Source organism: Mobula hypostoma, chromosome 10 (assembly GCF_963921235.1).
Source record: "Mobula hypostoma chromosome 10, sMobHyp1.1, whole genome shotgun sequence".
NCBI lineage: Eukaryota > Metazoa > Chordata > Chondrichthyes > Myliobatiformes > Myliobatidae > Mobula > Mobula hypostoma.
In genome coordinates, this window is record NC_086106.1 from 88,713,880 (window position 1) to 88,734,478 (window position 20,599).

General features: G+C 40.9%; 1 protein-coding gene across 1 annotated transcript in view; it reads left to right on the forward strand.

The window, feature by feature from the left end:
- The window catches only part of prps1b (phosphoribosyl pyrophosphate synthetase 1B), a 55,040-nt gene that overhangs the window by 19,168 nt on the left and 15,273 nt on the right, over positions 1 to 20,599 (forward strand). The window contains exons 2-5 of the mRNA XM_063060809.1: positions 5,830 to 6,013; positions 8,533 to 8,631; positions 15,449 to 15,573; positions 18,267 to 18,440. Coding sequence (XP_062916879.1) covers positions 5,830 to 6,013; positions 8,533 to 8,631; positions 15,449 to 15,573; positions 18,267 to 18,440 — 582 coding nt within the window. The remainder of the gene's footprint in view (positions 1 to 5,829; positions 6,014 to 8,532; positions 8,632 to 15,448; positions 15,574 to 18,266; positions 18,441 to 20,599) is intronic.

Here is a 20,599-nt window from a genome sequence, read left to right on the forward strand (position 1 = left end):
AGTGCAATCACTTGTACCTAAGGGTTCTTTTACCTTAAACTCTCTAATCAATTTTGATCCATTGCACAACATCAAAACTAGAATAGTTGATCCCCTAGTGATTCAACTACGAGCCACTCTAAAAAGCCAACTGGTAGGCATTCTTGATATTTCCTCTTTTGGGATGAAGCACCATTCTGATTTTCCCAATCTGTCTGCATTTTGAAGTCCCCGAGGACTATTGAGGACTCTTTTGGCATCCCGTTATAGTTTGTAGACCACATCTTTCCTATTGTTTGGAGGTCTGTATATAAATTCCATCGGAGTTTTTTCACCCTTGCAGTTCCTTAGTTCTTCCCACAATAATTCAACACCTTCCGACCCTATATCACCTCTCATGGTTTGATTTCATTTTATACCAACGGAGTCATACCACTGCCTCAGCCGACCTGTCTGTCCTTTTGATACAATGTGTCTCCTTGACATTAAATTCCCAGCTATAACCTTCTTTCCCCCATGATTCAGTGATGCCTATGACATCATACATGTCACTTGTAACTGAGCTACAAGTTCATCTTATTCGGTGTACATCATGAATTCAAATATAGTACCTTCAGACTTGTATTCTCCCTTTTTGATTTTCTCTGTCTTTTACATTGCCACTCATCCAGTTGACTGCAATTTTGCCTTATCAGCCTCTCTTTTCTATGAGTCTCCCTACATATTGCCTTTGTAAACTGACTACCTCATCTGCAGCACTCTGTCTGGTTCCTACCCTCTTGCCAAATCAGACTAAACCCTCCCAAATGGCTCTAGCAAACCTGCCTGCAAGGATATTGGAACCCCTTGGGTTCAGGTGTAACTCATCCCTATTGTACAGGTCATACCCTCCCCAGAAAAGATTCCAATGATCCATAAATCTGAACCACTGCACCTTGCACCAGTTCCTCAGTCACATTCACCTGCCAAATCATTCTATTCTTGCCCTCACTGCTGCATGGCACAGGCAGCAATCTAGAGATTACTCTGCTGGAGGTCCTGTTTTTCAGCTTTCTATCTAGCTCCCTAAAATCTCTCTTCAGGACCTCCTCACCTTGTCTACCTATGTCATTGTTGTCATACGCACCAAGACTTCTGGCTGCTCACCCTCATCCTTGAGAATGCCATGAACCCAATCTGAGACCTCTCTGACCTGGCATGTGGGAGGCAACACACCACCCATGTCTCTATCACGCCCAAGAATCTCGTCTCTGTTCCTCTAACTATGGAATCTCCTATCAACACTGCAGTCCTCTTCACCTCTTTGCTTTTTTGAGCCACAGCACCAGACTCGGTGCCAAAGACCCAATCATTGTGGCTCCCCCCCAGTAGGTTGTCCCATTCAACAGTATCTAAAGTGGTATACTTGTTATTGAGGGGAATGGCCACAGGTGTATTCTGCACTGGCTATGCATTTCCTTTTCTCCTGACAGTCACCCAGTTACCTGTCTCCTGCAACCTCTGGGTAATTACCCTATAGCTTCTATCTATCACCTCATTTTCCCTTATAGAGTGGAAGGTCATCTAGCTGTAGCTCGATGCATCTAGTGCAGATGTATTTATCCAGGAGACTGGAGGTCTCCCAGACTTCAACTTCCCACAAACAGTACCAAACACCGCCTTTGGAGCCATTCTCACTACAGTACTATCCCCTAGCAGATGAGGAATGAACAAATAAGAACAAAAAATAAATAAATTTTCCCTTGCCCAAGCAAACCTGATGAGCCAAAGGCACGCTAAACATTGGCACACTCAAAGCAATGGCTGCTACACTTGCACTACTTTTATTTGCACTTTCTAATGAATCCCTCTTGTTGATTGTTCGCAGCTCAACTCAGAGAAGCTGCCGCGAAGCCCTACCTTTTAATTCTTGATTGTAGACCTGATTGAAAAATGTCTGACAAATCTCTTGGAGTTCTTTGAGGAGGTGACCAAGAGGGTGCAGAATAGATGTCTATATTGACTTTGACAGGTGGACTGGACTGGAAGGTTAGGTTGCATGGGATCCCGGAGACGGGGGAGATAGTGGATTGAATTCATAATTGGCTCAGTGGTATAAAGCAGAAGGTGATGGTCAAGGGTTGTTTCTCAGATTGGAGACCTATATCATAGGGGTCGGTATTGGGACCTCTTTTTGCAATTTATGTAAATAATTTGGATGTGAATGTACAAGGCACAGTTGATAATTTTGCAGATGATATTAAAATTGTGTGGTGTAGATTGGGTAGAAAGTCTTGAAAAATTAACAAGGGATTTTGATTAGCTAGTTATGTGGGCTGGAAATTGGCAAATGTCTTGCAATCCTGATAAATGTGCGGTTTTTTATTAGCAGATCAAACTTGGGCAAGACTTGTACAGTGAATGATAGAGCCCTGGAAGTGTTGTGGAACAGGGAACTAGGAGTACACATGTATAATTCACAGATAATGTGGCGAAGAAAGTATTTGCCGTGCTAGCTTTCAGTCAGAGCATCAAGTGTAGAAGTTGGGAAGTTATGTTGCAGCTACATAATACATTGGTAAGGAACTCTTGGTAGTATTGAATTTTGTTTTGATTGTCCTGTTGTAGGAAAGACGTTACAAGATTTACCAGCATGTTGCCTAGGCTCAGGGAACTGAGTTACAAGGGCAGGTGGAGTAGACTAGGACTTTATTCACTGGAACATAGAAGATCGAGAGGTGATCTGATAGGTGTACAAGACCATGAGGGGCATGGATTGGATGCGATGAAAGCATACTGGCTTTTTTCTAGGGAGCGGGTCCTAAAAACAAGTGGGCATGTTTTAACTTCAGATATAAGAGATTTTAAAGGGGCATCAAGGTGATGCATATTTCAAATGAGTTGCAAGAAAGTGTAGTTGAAGCAGGCACATGAGCAACATTTGAGCCATCTAGATAACCGCATGGGTAGGAGGGGTTTAGTGAGCTATGGGGTAGTGCAGGCAGATGGAACTAGTTTGGTAGGCAACAGTTGGCATGGATGAGATGGGCTGAAATGCCTGCTGCATGCTGTATGATGCAACAAAATCTTGACAATAGACTAATCACTTCGTATTTCTGATTCTGTGGTTGAGTACAGCTCCAATGCCATATTTATTTAACTTTGTGGCCTCCACCACTATAGGCCTAATCAAAGATGGTGACAATCGGCATATAGGAGGGAGATTGAAAATCTGGTTGGATGGTGCCACATCAGAAAAATCAGAGCTGATTATCTGCTGCAGGAGGAAGAAGCTGGATGTCCTTGAGGTGGTCCTCATTAGAGGATTGGACGTGCAGGGGGTCAGTAATGTTAAATTATTTGGCGCTAACATATCAGCCTATCTGAACTGGAGCCAACACATACGGCATGACAGCGCATCTGCTTTCTTAGAAGTTTGCATAGATTCATCATATCACCACAAACTTGTATACCGATGCACAGTGGAGAGCATCTTAACTGGTTGCATCACGGCCTGGTAAGGAAGCATCAATGCCCAGAAACAGAAGGGTCTCCAGACGTGGTGAATATGGACCAGTCCATCACAGGCAAGCCCTCCCCACCATTGAGTACATTTGTATGGAGCTTTGCCACCAGAAAACAGAATCCATCATCAAAGTCTTCCACCATCCAGGCTGTGCTCTCCTCACAACTACCATCAAACAGGAGGTACGGGAGTTTTAGGTCCCACACCACCACGTTCGGGAACAGGTATTATCCTATAGCCATTTGGTTCCTGAATTGGCATGGATAACTTCACTGACCGAACTCCAAATTAATTCTTGGGACTTCGACTCTTATACATGCCTTGCATGGCATATCTTTTGCACATAAGTATTTATGTATAATTTTTCATGGGTCCTATTGTATTTCTTTATTTTTCCTGTATGCCTGCACGAAAATGAATCTTTAGGTCATGGTAACATACACGTACTTCGATAATAACTTTGAACGTTTGAACTTCGAGTACAAGTGGTTATATGCTTGCTAATTATTCTAGGTCTTTGTATTGGAATGATCTTGGCACAATATCAGAGGTTTTAAATTGAAGTAACTATATAGTTTGGAATAAAAATAGAGTATCAGTTATAGAAACCTCAAAACTACTGGACTGTTTTAAAAATCCAGCATACTTATCTCCTTGATTGCATTTATACAAATGTTACTCCCATCTGACGGCAGTGTGGTTGATTATTTAAAAACTATCAGAAATGATAGTTGTATCAGGCGATCACAGCAAACCAAATAAACATGTTTATCAGTGTAGGCACTGAACTTTCCTTCAGTCTTGAGGTCAGAAGTGGGGATATTTGTTGATGATTGCATTCTGTAAACTTAATTTGCAAGTCTGCTGATAATAAAGCAATCCATAATGACAGGGAACAAAGCTGTGAACAATTTCAGGCTTGGGAAAATGCATATGTTAATTCCACCACAAATCTATAACTATTTCTGGCAAGGGAGAGTCTAACATTCAAATCCTGCTGTTCAATGGCAGATCCATGCCTACCATCAGCCCAGATCTAGGGTTGAGGGCAGTATCCTCTACCAGAAGTCTAATTGGATCAGCTATAAATAATGTTTTCACAAGTTCATGATACTCTACATTACATGATTGTCTGATTTCCAAATTCAGTAAGGACTTCTAACTCCAATGAAACTTGATTAGAGTGTTCATAATATCTGTAACAAAGTATCCCACTTGGTTGGGACTCACTGTACAATCTGTACACCACAGTTAACCATGCCAGTACAATGTGCCATTTAGTTATTTTTCATCGCAGCGACTTGACAAGACATCAACAGCGCCCTTTAGAAGGTAAAATGCATCAATCGCATGGGGTCTCTATCAATAACTATCTAGATTTAATTGAATAGTTGCATCTACTAAAATCATTTAGTGTAGGCTTCAAAAATTTGTTTTAGAGGTTTGCTAATGCTTGTATTATTGATGTTTGTATGATTTCATCAGTGTTTGGATTAAAAGAAATGTGGATCAATCATTAAGTAATTCTTAACAAAATAGTGATTATTAACTAAACAATCGGGGTGAGTGATATAGTTGGCTGTATACTTGCTATCCATTCATATTCTTTTAATAATCTAAATTTTATGTGTCCTTAAACTGGAAGAAATTTGATACTGATATTGACCTCAGAAGCCACCCTAACACTATCCCTATCCCTTTCGTGTAACATCACTCTCAAACTGTTCTTTGACTAGTTTGTGTTATTGACTGTCACTGATCGACATTCCTCAAAATCCTTCCCAGTATTTCCACCATTGTCTTGTGTGCAACCCTTGAATGGGGATTAGTGAGAAATTAGAGGGTAAAGATGTTTACAGGGTGTAAAGTGGTTGTGGAGAGACCAGGTTTTTTATAAAACTGTTTTTCTTTGTGAGATAATTTGCCAGTTAGCAAAAAAGGAGGTTTTTAACTTAGATTTAAAAAAGTAACTGTAGAGAGGGAATTACAATACTGCTGTATGCTTCAGAAATGTTGTTATTGCTGGGAATGTATCAAAGGCAGAAGTTTAGAGAAAAGTGACCTTGAGAACAAGTTCACTTATTTTTGGGGTGTTCTTTGGAACTACTTTCCTTGGACTGGAGAACCCAAATCTTCCAAATGAATAAGTACTACATGATTTTTGTTTGTTATTCCACAACCCATCCTTTCCTTTTCATCCCCATTTTAACAGTGCTGTACAGAGTCACTAAGATCACTGCTTATTGTGTGATTGCTGAGCTCTGCATAAGCAAAAAAATTAAAATTAATAAATAGTGATTTTGATTTTCTTTTCCTTCCTCTTTCTCACTTCCCTGCCCCTGAAGTGTGGAGATTGGTGAGAGTGTTCGAGGTGAAGATGTTTACATTGTACAAAGTGGTTGTGGAGAAATCAATGACAACCTCATGGAGTTACTCATCATGATCAATGCCTGTAAGATTGCCTCGGCCTGCCGTGTCACCGCAGTAATCCCCTGCTTCCCATATGCAAGGCAGGACAAGAAAGACAAGGTAGGATTGATTTGATTTTTTTTCCCTCTAAATTTAAGTTCCTATTAATCCAAGTCTAAATACACTAATATTGACAAAATTGATGGAGAATACAATACCATATTTTAATTTTCTTTGTATGATAAGACTTCACTGACAATACCAATCAAAAGTGGATGCCATTTCATATGATTAGCTTGGAAAAATTTTTTTAAATGGAAGTGGGGGAATGAGTGTGGTTGGTGTAACATACCTCAAAGGTCAAGTTATCAAAAAGAATCATGGGTGGAATGATTCTGTTACTTCACAAAGAAAATGCACTTATTGGTTTTGTCATGATATGAACTTGGACCACAATTCATTTGCTCATGTATGTTGATTGGTTTGTCAAGTAGTAAGTTTTTCTGACTTTTCATCTACACAATGTGTTAGTGCAAGGTTACTTCAAAGAGCTTGGTTACCTGTCCATCTGATTTGTATGTACCCTTCATGAATACACTTAAATTGCATATTTTAAGTGGTTAACAAATACCCTTTGTCCATCACCACTACTGAATGTTATCTTGTCAGTGAATTGGTTACACAAATCAATCTGTTGGAGGAACTCAGTAGATCAAGCATCAGTGATTGGAGAGGAAGCCCTGATGTAGAGTCTTGACCTGAAGCATCAGCAGTTCCAGAGTTCTCGCGTGCACCTTGACCTGAGAAGTTTCTCCAGCAGATTACTTTTGCTGCAAATTCCTGCATCTGCAGTATCTTGTTTCTATACGAATGAACTCTTATCTGATTCTCCATTATTAGGAAATGCATTTGTGGCCTTCCATTGTCTTTCACTTTAACCAAATGACCTGTGTATCCTATTTATTAATTTTAAAATTTTAGCCCGATCGATGACACTAACTTCATGGAGTCATCCAATTAGATAGAAACATCAAAGTTTCTCTTTTATAGAACATGTTGCATCCCAGTTAGCTGGCTATGTTTAATTTGTTCCCTCAGGAAATCTAACTTGGAACATCAGGGCACAAACAGATAAGTTCCAAAAAGATTCTGTTAAATCAGTTGAAGCTTTTAAGTTAAAAATTCTGTTTCAACATCCTTTGTATTTACTTAAAAAAAATCTTCATTAGCTGCAGTATCTTGACCATTATATTACATTGTGGTTACTATTTAGTCAATGAAAACTACCTAATTATACCCCTATTAGCTAATCTTAAGACCAACCTAGGCTGCACAGTAGAGTGGTTTGAGAGGAGAATTAAAGAGAAAGCTAAAGACCTGGTGAGCAGAATATGTGACAGGGAAGGTGTGGTGTCTAGAATTGACCATGAAATTGGAAATGGAGCTGTAGAGGGGAAAACGATCAGCAAGAATGGATATGATTGATGACAAGAACTTGATGTATATAAGGTGCAGGAACCAGGGTTCATGGGGAGATACGACCATACCAAGGTGAAGATTAGAATAATGAGATAATGAGTACAGTTGCTTGAGCAGAAGTGGTGAGGTATGCAATTTAGAAGTTAGTAGTTATTATCATGGCCAGTGTGTAAAGAGGTACTGGATGACAAAATATTCAACACTGAATTACACTAGATTGGCAGAGTAACATGGAATCAACTTGTGGTGGAAATCAGGCACAATTCAGTCATCCAATATAGAAAATTCATCCATGTTGTACAAACAGATTGAAACTATAGGAATTTGTGCTTGATGTGAAGGTAGATGCCAGTGGGATATATATGGAAAACTGGCAAAGGCAGCATGTTCAAAGTTTACTATCAAGTGCGTATGTTACCATCTACTACAATTTTGAGATGCTTTTTTTTTCTAAGGAGGAAAGAAACACAATACAACTGTGAAAAACTATACATAAAGACTGACAAGCAACCAATGTGCGAAAGAAGACAAACTGCAAATAAAAATAGTCCTAAGAATAGGTTGTAAAAAGTCCTTTTAAAGGTCATAGAATCAGTTCAGGGTAGCAGTTAATGAAGTTATCTGTGCTGGTTCAGGAGCCTGATGGTTGTAGGGTAATAACTGTTCCTGAACCTAGTGGTGGCTTCTGTTCCTCTGTGTAGAAGGGCTAAGTCCAAGGATGTCTCCTTTCTAGGGATTCCTGAATTAGCCTTACGAATAGTGTCAAGTGTGATAATATTAAGGCAATAATGAGATGGGATTTAATCCAAACATCCTGACCTACTGGGCTCTGAGGGAGGAGAGGCATTGGAGAAAGTTGGATTGGTTGACCATGACAATTGGAAAGGGTAGTAGGTGGCTTCTGTTTCAGCAATATTAGTTTGAAAATTAATTGTATTCATATTTACAAATACATCAAAATAATGGTGAACGCAACCTAAGGATGTGCTGGGGGCTTATCAGTTGTAAATGGATTACAATTTGGTTGCACAATTGAATGTCATCTCATCTCAAGCTACTGCTTAATGAATTATTCTCTGGGAAGTAAAATCTAAAGGGATACTTAAAATTTTGTGCTTAGATTTTTTAAAGTTTAAAATAAGTTCCTTTATTTTTTTAAGAGTCGTGCTCCTATATCTGCAAAATTGGTTGCCAACATGCTGTCTGTGGCTGGAGCAGATCACATCATCACAATGGATCTTCATGCTTCTCAAATACAGGTACGCTGGGCTTGATCGGAAGAAAACTGATTATCTGATAAATTTTTGGGATTATAAAGTACAGTTGCAGCCAGTTTTTTTAAACTTAATCAGTTTTTAATAGTTTTTGAAGGCCACGATAGCAAAGCGGTTGGCACAACATTATTATACTTCGGGACAGTAGAGTTCGGAGTTTAATTCCAGTGTTATCTGTAAGGAATATGTGTGAGTTTTCCCCAGGTGCTCAGATTTCCTCCCACAATCCAAAAATGTACTGGGTAGGTCCTTGTAAATGTATGGTGATTTGGCCAGGGTTTGTGGGTTTTCACAAATAAAACAGTGAGGCATTTTATGTTTAAGAAAAGAACTATACAGCTCATTTATTGAACTCCAAAAATCTGAACACAAAGCACAGTAAAAGCCCTTTACGTAATTATGTCATCACATCGGACTAGCATTTTAAAGTGAATCCCCAACTTGATGTCGGCGGCTGTGAGTTATGTACGTTACACCAGTTGGAGGTTGCTGGGGCAGTGTGGCTCGATGGACTTACTCCTTGGTGTTTCGCTAAATAAATCACTTGGACAATTCTCTGAGCTTGTCTCGTTTGGCCAACTACACCCAACTCCTCCATCATGATTATATCAATCCTATTTGACTGCATTAATTCCACATGCTACTTATGTTCATTCAGGTCCCAGTCCAGATATCTCTCTAATCTTGTTAATTTTCTGACTCCCATCTCCTCTGGCAACTCACTCTGGGTATCTTTTCTAAGTAGTAAGTACCAACTACTGCATTAACCCTAGTTAATGGTGCAGCTTCCTCTCTCTGCCATGCCAGAAGCATTGTACCCAGAAACTTTGAGTTGCCAGTCCTGTCCATCTCTCAACCATGTTTATGTAATAGCTATGACGTGCTGATCCATGCCCCAAGTTCATCTGCCTTGCATGAGTTTGCAGCATGACTACCTCCCTGACCACTCTGATTCCTTTGTGTCCCTCAATGAGTATAACTGCTGTCCATTTAATCCATGTGGTGTGAGAGGGGCTGAAGCTGGAGGAAGGGGCGGCTGGCTCACATTTAGAGAAAGTTTGGTGACAGTGCGAGAGGGAGGATGGGCAGATGATAGAGAAAGGGATATGCTGAGACCGATGGCTTGAGATGTGTCTATTTTAATGCAAGAAGCATCATGAACAAATCATGAACAGACCGTGGATCAGTACTTGGAGCTATGATGTGACCATTACAGAGACTTGGATGGCTCATGGGCAGGAATGGTTACTTCGAGTGGCAGGCTTTTGACAGGGAGGGAGGCAAAAGAGGTGGGGGCGTGGCACTGCTGATCAGAGATAATGTCACGGCTGCAGAAAAGGAGGAAGTTATGGAGGGATTGTCTACGGAGTCTCTGTGGGTGGAAGTTAGGAACAGGAAGGGGTCAATAACTCTTCTGGGTATTTTTTATAGACCACCCAATAGTAACAGAGACATCAAGGAGCAGATAGGGAGACAGATTCTGCAAAGGTGTAATCATAACAGGGTTGTCGTGGTGGGAGATTTTAATTTCCCAAATATTGATTGGTATCTCCCTAGAGCAAGGGGTTCAGATGGGGAAGAGTTTGTTAGATGTGTTCAGGAAGGTTTCCTGATACAATATGTAAATAAGCCTACAAGAGGAGAGGCTGTACTTGATCTGATATTGGGAAATGAACCTGGTCAGGTGTCAGGTCTCTCTGGGAGAGCATTTTGGGGATAATGATCACAATTCTATTTCCTTTACCATAGCATTGGAGAGGGCTAGAAACTGACAGGTAGGAAAGTATTTAATTGGAGTAAGGGGAAATATGAAGTTATCAGGCAGGAACTTGGAAGCATAAATTGGGAACAGATGTTCTCAGGAAAATGTACGGCAGAAATGTGGCAATGTTCAGGGGATATTTGCGTGATGTTCAGCATAGGTACATTCCAGTGGGACAGGGAAAGGATGGTTGGGTACAGGAACCGTGGTGTACAAAGGCTGTTGAAAAACTAGAAGAAGAAAAGAAAAGCTTACAAACGGTTCAGAAACTAGGTAATGATAGAGATCTAGAAGATTTTAAGGCTAGCAGGAAGGAGCTTAAGAGTGAAATTAGGAGAGCCAGAAGGGGCCATGAGAAAGCCTTGGCGAGTAGGATTAAAGAAAACCCCAAGGCATTCTACAAGTATGTGAAGAGCAGGAGGATAAGACATGAGAAAATAGGACCAATCACATGTGACAGTGGAAAAGTGTGTATGGAACCAGAGGAGATAACTGAGGTACTTAATGAATACTTTGCTTTAGTATTCACTACGGAAAAGGATCTTGGCGATTGTAGGGATGACATGCAGTGGATTGAAAAGCTTGAGTATATAGATATTAAGAAAGAGGATGTGCTGGAGCTTTTAGAAAGCATCAAGTTGGATAAGTGTCTGAGACTGGACAAGATGTACCCCATGCTACTGTGGGAGGCAAGGGAGGAGATTGCTGAGCCTCTGGCAATGATCTTTGCATCAGCAATGAGGACGGGGGAGGTTCCGGAAGATTGGAGGGTTGCAGGTGTTGTTCCGTTATTCAAGAAAGGCAGTAGAGATAGCCCAGGAAACTATAGACCAGTGGGTCTTACTTCAGTGGTTGGTAAGATGATGGAAAAGATCCTGAGAGGCAGGATTTATGAAGATTTGGAGAGGATAATATGCTTAGGAATAGGCAGCATGGCTTTGTGAAAGGCAGGTCATGTCTATGAGCCTGATTGAATTTTTTGAGAATGTGACTAAACACAGTGAAGATAGAGCAGTAGATGTAGTGTATATGGATTTCAGCAAGGCATTTGATAAGGTATCCATGCAAGATTTGGGATCCAAGGGGACATTGTGGATCCAGAATTGGCTTGCCCATGGAAAGCAAATAGTGGTTGTAGATGCGTCATATTTTGCATGGAGGTCAGTGACCAGTGGTGTGCCTTGCGTCTGTTCTCGGACCCCTTCTCTTCGTGACTTTTATAAATGTCCTGGATGAGGAAGTGGAGGGATGGGTTAGTAAACTTGCTGATGACACAGAGGTTGGGGGTGCTGTGGATAGTGTGGAGGGCTGTCAGAGGTTACTGCAGGACATCGATAGGATGCAAAACTGGACTGAGAAGTAGCAGATGGAGTTCAACCCAGATAAGTGTGAGGTAGTTCATTTTGGTAGGTCAAACATGATGGCAGAATATTGTATTAATGGTAAGGTACTTGGCAGTGTGGAGGATTGGAGGGATCTTGGGGTCTGAGTCCATAGGGCACTCAAAGCTGCTGCGCAGGTTGACTCTGTGGTTAAGAAGGCGTACGGTATATTGGCCTTCATCATCAGTGGTATTGAGTTTAAGAGCTGAGGTAATGTTACAGCTATATAGGACCCTGGTCAGATCCCACTTGGAGTACTGTGCTCAGCTCTAGTCACCTCACTACAGGAAGGATGTGGAAACCATAGAAAGGGGATTTACAAGGATGTTGCCTGGATTGGGAAGCATGCCTTACGAGAATAGGTTGAGTGAACTTGGGCTTTTCTCCTTGGAACGGCGGAGGATGAGAGGTGACCTGATAGAGGTATATAAGATGATGAGAGGCATTGATTTTGTGGATAGTCAGGCTTTTTTCCAGGGCTGAAATGGCTATCATGAGAGGGCACAGTTTTAAGGTGCTTGGAATTAGGTACAGAGGAGATGTCGGGTAACTTTTTTACGCAAAGAATGGTGAGTGGCATGTAAATGAGCTGCCCTCGATTGTGGTGGTGGTGGAGGCAGATGCGATAGGCTCTTTTAAGAGACTCATGGAGCTTGGGGCTGTGGGTGACCCTAGGTCAGGGGTCCCCCAACCTTTATTTGCACCGCAGACCAGTTTAATATTGACAATATTCTTGCAGACTGGCCAAGTGGTGGCGGGGGGGGGGTGGGGGGTGTGCACGCTTCGCAGAGATATGATGTTGGAAATGGAAGCAACGTTTTCAGTGCTTTCGTGGCTGTCTCAGGATATTCAGCCTTGACTTTGATCCAGAATGCCGGCAGAGATGTTACATCAAACATACTTTTCAACCCACCGTCATTTGCAAGCTCGAGGAGTTGATCTTCCCGCGCTGACGTGGATGATTCACTGGGGACATTCACAAATAGGTCGCTGTTACATAACCAGCAACAATGAATATGAATTGAAACAGGTTATATAAAAACAACCAAACATTTATTAAATACGGATAAATGATTAAAAATAAAACAAATGAAAATCTTAACTGGAAGTTAACCACTATGCAGCCGTTCAACAAATCGTCACTCGGCACTGGTTCTTAAAGTGTTAAATGCAAAAACAGTTCTTAAAATGGTAAAGTCAGATATAGTTCTTAAAATGGTAAATTTGAAAGTCCAACAAATTTATATGTTCAATTGGGGGAGACTTCTCTGGAGAAGGATTTCTTCATAGACGTGACTTTCCTGCTGGTTCTGTCCAAAGGATTCATGATGCAGGAAATAAACAGTTTAAAACAACTGTCCTTAAATTCTAGAGAGCAAACCTTGCATGAACTCTTTGCTCTTTTGGCAAGAGTTATCTTCGATGCAGGTCACTACTCCTTCAATGAAGACTCAATAAGGTCGATCCTTTGCTGAACTGCGGAACGAAACCGACTCCTCAATCCTTGGGGTCCTGTACTTCGATAAAGTCTTCACTCTCCCGTACTACTGCTGGAATAAGGTACATCAACACATCTAGCAAAAATTGCCAATCCAGCACTATTGTACCTTGCAACAGAATGCAACACTTCGTTTTTTAAAAAAGTGAAACTGCATCATAAAATAAATACGCAACAGAAACGGAGACACAGATGCACGTTCTAGCTGGAAAACTAAAAACTAACTGTGTCATCTGGGGTCTTCCCTTATATACCCGTGGTGCACATGTCATCACGTGACCTCATCGGCTGGAAAATTACATCAGGTGACCTCCAAAAGACCATTACATCATTCTCACAAAAAAAATCACCGATCTCCTTGAGGTATGTAACATCGCGGACCCATTCCTTTGCACGTCTTGGGTCATTTGCGGTTGGGAAGTAACACTGGAATTCTGTCGACAGCGAAGATAGGTGATCACGCACCAGCTGTGAGAAGGACGGTGCAGCCTCAGTCTCTCCCAAAATCCCAGTTAATTTTGGGAACATGTCAAATATGCACCTGTCCACTCACTGTCCCCACAGTTCCAGTTTGGCTTTGAAAGCAGATACTGTATCAATCAGTTATCATTCTCCCCTGAAGTGACAAATTGAGTTCATTGAGCAGGTTGAAGATGTCAAATAAGCGAGTTTTGCTATCCACTCCTCATCACTGAAGTGTGCTGCCAGTGGTGACTTTTTTCCTGAAAGAAATCTCTGTAGTTGCTCTCTTAACTCAAAAACCCTGGCCAGGGCTTGCTTTCTTCTACCCCCGCCTCCCCCCAATAGCCACCTGACCACCTGACTTCAGTGTGTAAGAGAAGGCGTTTGTGCTCTGCATCCATTTCCTCACAAAGTTGCTCAAACAGACGTGAGTTAAGGGCTTTTGCTTTTCAACAACATCACTCAATACTCTGTTAAGATCAGGTGACATTTTTCGGCTAGCCAGCATTTCCCTGTGTGTGACAGTGTGTAGACTGGCATTCAGGAGCAACCTCTTTGACTTGTGTTTCTAACAGCTGTGCTTCAATGTCCTCCGCTATGTCATCGATTCTCCTTGAAACTGTGGTAGCTGAAAGAGAAACCTGTGCCATCTTATTAGCTGCAGCTTCTCCCAACAGTTCATGACACATGTCCTTGGCAGCAGACAGAATCAATTCTTCACCAACAGTGAAAAGCTTCTTAGCCTTTACAATACGGCTAGCCACTAAGTACGACACTCTCAGAGCAGCAGCATTTGTGGAGGTGGTGGCTCGTGGCTCTCAGCACTTGCTTCTGTCCCGCTTGCTCACATTTTCTCCGCTCAAAAAAACTCAACGGGTTTGTCTTTAAGTGCAGGGTGTTTGGACTCAAGGATCCGAAGCAGTTTTGAGGGCTTCATTGCCTCTTTAGACAGCTTGTCTCCACATATCACACACAGGGGGCTTAGAGCTTGTAAGTCACTGGTCGCAATAAAGCCATATTTTATGTACAACCTGTCATATTTTCTGTTGAAGGAAGCTTTTTTTTTTGCAGTCTCGGCCTCGGCTGTCTCTGTGTTATCATCATTAGGCCTTTAATGTCCCCTACTATCTCTTGCAACCAAACTCTCAAGTGACGTTTTTTACTAATCGAGTAGTTGTAGGTTAATGACCGACTGATGACCTTACATGCATTCAAGTTCAACAGTGGGCGTGACAGGAAATGAGGAAAGGTGCAGCTGACTCATATCGTTTCGTATCGCCAAATTATATTGTTTCCTCGCTGCCCGGTAGCACATTCTTCGTGGCCCGGTGGTTGGGGACCACTGCCCTAGGTAATTTCTAAAGTAAGTACAAGTTCGGCACAGCATTGTGTGCTGAAGGGCCTGTATTGTGCTGTAGTTTTTCTATGTTTGATCAGTGATTTTAACTTTCCATCCATGTTCCACTCACTAAACCTGTCTTTAGCATTTCAATGCTTACAGTAATACTATGAGACAAAATGAACTCTGATTAGCCAAAAAAAATGACCATTGGGTTTTTTAAAATTACTAATACTGCAGAGTACGGCAAGACAACCTGCAGAGTTTCTCCAAACAATACTGCTTGTTCGCCAGTTTACTCTGCCCTTACACGTCTGTGTGCATTACTTCATTTCCTTTTGATTCTTGTTCTCCCATAGGGTTTCTTTGATATTCCAGTAGATAACTTGTATGCTGAGCCAGCAGTACTTAAGTGGATTAAGGAAAACATCGCAGAGTGGAAAAACAGTATCATTGTATCTCCTGATGCTGGTGGAGCAAAGAGGTGAGTGATTGGAAGAGGGCAGATGATTGAACTTACGATACACATATTTTCAGATCAGTAGTTTAATACCTACCCTAATTCACTTTCCATTGTGGAAATGCTCCTATTTGAAATCAGGAGTGTTACTGTAAACCAACCTTGTTTCAATTCTTTTTTGGCATTTGGTAAATTGGTAGAATGAATCTTTACTATAAAACTACAACCGCACTACAAACTACCTACAATCATGTTCTGCAATGTGATGTGGCTTCATTTTATAAATTAGTATCTTGAGTTGAATTTTGTATTGAATTAAATTGTGTAGCTTTTTTCCTGTAGAAAGGAATTCATTCAACCTTTTTACATTAACAAATAGGTGATAATTTAAAATTGCTTTTTCTCATACTTTTTTCAAATTTTGCATTGTAATTATTTTGGGGAGTGCACTTTTTCTGCTAGATATTCAATGTTTCATGTCTTCCAAATTCCTGAGTTTTTGATAAAGTTGTGTTATTGGAGTGTATTGTAAACCTTTCTGTGGCTTCCAGTTAAGTCGGATGTGTTTCTTTTTAAATTAGTTGGTTTGCTGCTGTCCATTAACTGGCATTGACTTCCCCCTTTCTTTTCCATGAACTGTATCTTCAATCCAATAAAAATGACAATGAATGTGCATTCTCTAGTATTCCCAGTTTTCAAAGAGCCTCTGGATTTAACCTGCTACATCCTTCTCAGAAATTGATTGACATTTTGTTCCAATGCTAAGCAATATCAGCATTGTCAAGCTATGGACTTCAACTCTGGGTCTCCCTCTATTCCCCATTTGCTTCCTAAAATAACTTATCCAAATAATTTCTATATAACCATTTGCATGGAACTTATTTACTTGTGCACATTCTGTCTATCGGTCAGGATGAGGTTTCTGTTTTTTTAATTGTATAATAATTTTCATTACTGTTGTCAATTCTATTAACGGTAATTTTTGCAGATCTTTGTGCAATTTTGGTGTGTGGTTTAAGGTCAAAGATGAAAGCAATGCAAAGTCCATTGCCTCTTTAGATTATACCAATCCATTTTCAAGACTACCTAGATTAACATCGCCTTTCACTTTAGCCTTGACAAATCTGCATTTAATTCTGGCCACCATTTATGAAATTCTCTTAAAATCATTGTTCATTCTCTTTTTAATAAGAGTTACAAATACCAGGATTGGGTTCCTATTATATTTTACATAATGATTCCAAGCCAATTCTTTCACCACAAGAGTTGCCAAGCTGGGATGTGCTTTATTGGATATAGGTATCCTTTAGTTTATGTAGGAGTTGCATTCCTGGAAAATATTGCACTAATCAAAAATGCGGTTCTCTTTGGTTTCAAGTAATAGCATTGATTGTGTTTCAGAGTGCAAGAGTTTTGATTGAAAATATCTAACTCCTAAAATTACGTCAGTGCCAGTACCTGAATAATAAAGTATTCATTTCATAATTATACAGCACAGAAATAGGTTTTTTAGCCCAATGCATTCATGCTTACCAATGTGCTTTCTCGTCCTATTACCCTGCATTTGGCCCATATCCCGCTCAAAAAGTTCCTATGCATGAACCTGTGCAAGTGTCTTTTAAACACCGTAATTGTACTTGCCTGCATCATTTACAGTGGTAGCTCATTCCATATGCTCTTTCTACCTCATTTCCTCAGTATGTAAAAATGCCCTTGGGGTTTCCTTTGAGTCTTTACCTTGTTGCCCTAAATCCAAACCCTAATCCAAATAGTTTTAGACTCCCCTACCCTGGAAAGAAAATTGTTCACGTACCTTATCTATGCCCATCAGGTTTTTATAAGTCTCTACAAGGCCATCCTTTGCTTCAGGGAACACAGTCCCAGTCTAGCCATTCTGTCCTTGGGACCCAAGCTTACCAGTCCCAGCAAATGTTCTTAGCAATATTTTCTGCATCCCCTCCAACTTGATCAGTCCTTCCTATCATGGTGATCAGAATTGCACACAATATTTGAGGTACGGTCTCGCCAACATCCTGCAAACTACAAACTATTCAATTCCTGTCCGAATGAAGGTACGTATGCCACAGGCCTCCACCACCTTACTCATTTTCAGGAATCCATGTATTTGTATAACAATATTAATCAAAACCTGAGGTTATGAAAACAAACATTAAGGATGTTCACAAGGTGGGAGCATAGAAGATGTTACTCTCCCAGTTTATTCCAACCTGCTTTCTTCACTTTGCTGATGTTGGCTCCCTCTCCTTGCCTCGCCTGCAGTAAACTCTGCAATTCCTTACCACCTACTCCCCTCTCTCTAAATGAGTTGCCATCAAATTAACAACTAACAACTCTCCACTTAATGGCATTTCAATTGCTAAAGGCCCATAAAGCAAGATATTTACCCTAAAGGCTCCTTGGATTATAGCAAAATTAATAAATTCTACATGATTGACAGAGACCAGTACATTCTAAAATGATGGAATAGATCTGCAGGCAGCTTCCGGGCTCACCGGTAATTTTTCTATCATTCCTAATTTTATCAGCATTGACTTTCAGCTAATTAATAAAATCATGAAGTTGAATAATGAGTTAGAACAAAACAAAAGCTTGGTAGGTTATTGTCATAATTGATGTTCACTTGTACATGTTTTGATGTTCAACCATAGAAAAGGAAGAGGACATCCTTAACAAATTTGCTTTCCTTCCAATTGTAGAGTTACGTCTATTGCTGACCGGCTGAACGTTGATTTTGCACTGATTCATAAGGAGCGTAAAAAAGCCAACGAAGTTGACAGAATGGTTTTGGTTGGTGATGTGAAGGATCGAGTAGCTATTCTTGTTGATGATATGGCAGACACCTGTGGCACAATTTGCCACGCTGCAGACAAGTGAGTTGCTGAATTATAGATTACAGAAATATCATGAAACACTCTTCCACTAAAGAAAATGGAAAACACAAAGAGATTCTGCAAATGCTAGAAGTTTAGAGCAACAAACAAAACGCTCCAAGAATTTAGCTGGCCAGGCAGCATCTATGCAGAGGAATAAGCAGTTGATGTTTCAAGCTAAAACCCTTCAGTACTGGAAATAAAGGGGAAAGAAGCCAGAATAAAAAGGTTGGGGAGGGGGTGGAGGAGGGGACCACCCATTTCAGTATGACCTACCATGGCATTCCTATGCCAACACTAGACCGAGGAGCAGAATTAGGCTATTTGGGCCATCATGCCTTTTCTGCCATTCCATCGTAGCTGATTTATTATCCCTCTCAAATCTATTCTCCTGCTGTCTCCTTGTAACCTTTGATAGGTTTTTCTTTAATAAGGGTGTCAGTCTCCACCTTAAAATATCCAATGGCTTGGCCTATACTGTCATCTGTGGCAAAGAATTCCTCAGATTCACCTCCCTCTTGCTAAAGAAATTTTTTCTCATCTCTGTTCTAAGTGGATGACCCTCAATTCTGAGACTGCCCTCTGGTCCTCGACTTTCCTCACTATAGGAAACATCCTCTCCACGTCCATTTTATCCAGACCTTTCAATATTCGATAGATTTTAATGAGATTCTCCTCCCCTCAAATAAACTCCAGCAAGTGCAGGCTCAGAGACATCAAATGCTGCTCATATGTTGACCCTTCTTTTCTGGGATCATTCTCATGAATTTTCTCTACTCTCTCCAATGCCAGCACATCCTTTCTTAGATAAAGGGGCTCAGAACTGCTCACGGTACTCAAGTACAGTGTGACTAATACTGTAATGCTGCGGTTTCACATCCTTGCTTTTGTATTCTAGTCATTGCAAAATGAATGCTAAAATTGCATGTGCCTTTTTTTTTACCACCGACTCACCCTGCAGGTTAACTTTTTGGGAATCATGCACGAGGACTCCCAAGTCCCTTTGCATCTCTGATTTTTCACTTTCCTACGTTAGTTTCCATCTCATAGTTCTTTGCCCATTCCTCTAATCTAAGACTTTCTGCAGACACACTGCTTCCTCAACAGTATCTTTGTATCTTCCAGCTATCTTTGTATCATCTGCGCAAAACCATCAGTTCCTTCATCCAAATTACTATTTCCTCAAAGAATTCCAACAGGTTTGTCAAGCGCCATTTCCCCCTAAGGAAACCATGCTGACTTTGGCTTATTTCATCATGTTCCTCCAAGTACCCCGAATCCTCATCCTTAATAAATCCAAGATCTTTGCAACCACTGAAGTCGGCCTATGATGTAGTTTCTTTTGTCTCCCTCGCTTCTTATGCAAGGAACACACCTCTACTTTCAGATCCTTTCTCAACACACTGGCTATGTACTAACAAAAACGTACTGGAAACTTCCTTGATATGTCATTCACCCGATCAGAGACATCCTTGACCCTGGCACCTGGAAGGTAACCTACCATCTGGCTATCTCTTTCACATCCTCAGAATCTCCTATCTGCTCCTGTAATCATAGAATTCCCTATCACTGCTGCACCTCAAGTTAAAAACACTAACTCTGTATTGATAAAAATTACTAGAAACTTACTTTCTTGGAACCGCTGCCTGAGCTTGCCAAAGCCAGACCACTCTAACACTACCGCAGCCCAACAATGGCCATTCCGCTTACGCCTCCTTTTTATTGGCCCCATGTTGATTGCTGCCTACCGAGGGGGTGGGGCTCTCTTCAAACCTCGCACTGCATCACCAACAAACAACCTCTTTCCACCTACAGAGGTAAAAAAACATGTCCATGTCCTCGTCCACTGTCACGATTAAGCCACCCTCAGGCTAGAGGAGCAGCTCCTAATTCCATTGGGAAAGCCTGCCTTCTGCATTCTGACTCCCCTCTTACTCTCTCCCTTTCTGCAATGTTTGCTCTACTATCAGATTCCTCCTTCATCAGCCCTTTACCTGTACCTCTTCTTACCTCCCAGCTTATTTCTTCTCGCCTTCCTCCTCACCTGGTTTCACCTATCACTTGGTAGCTTTTACTACTTTACTTCCCCTTTTGAGTTCTAATGAATGGTCTCAGTCCAAAATGTCAACTATTTATTCCTCTCCAGAGAAAATGAAAGC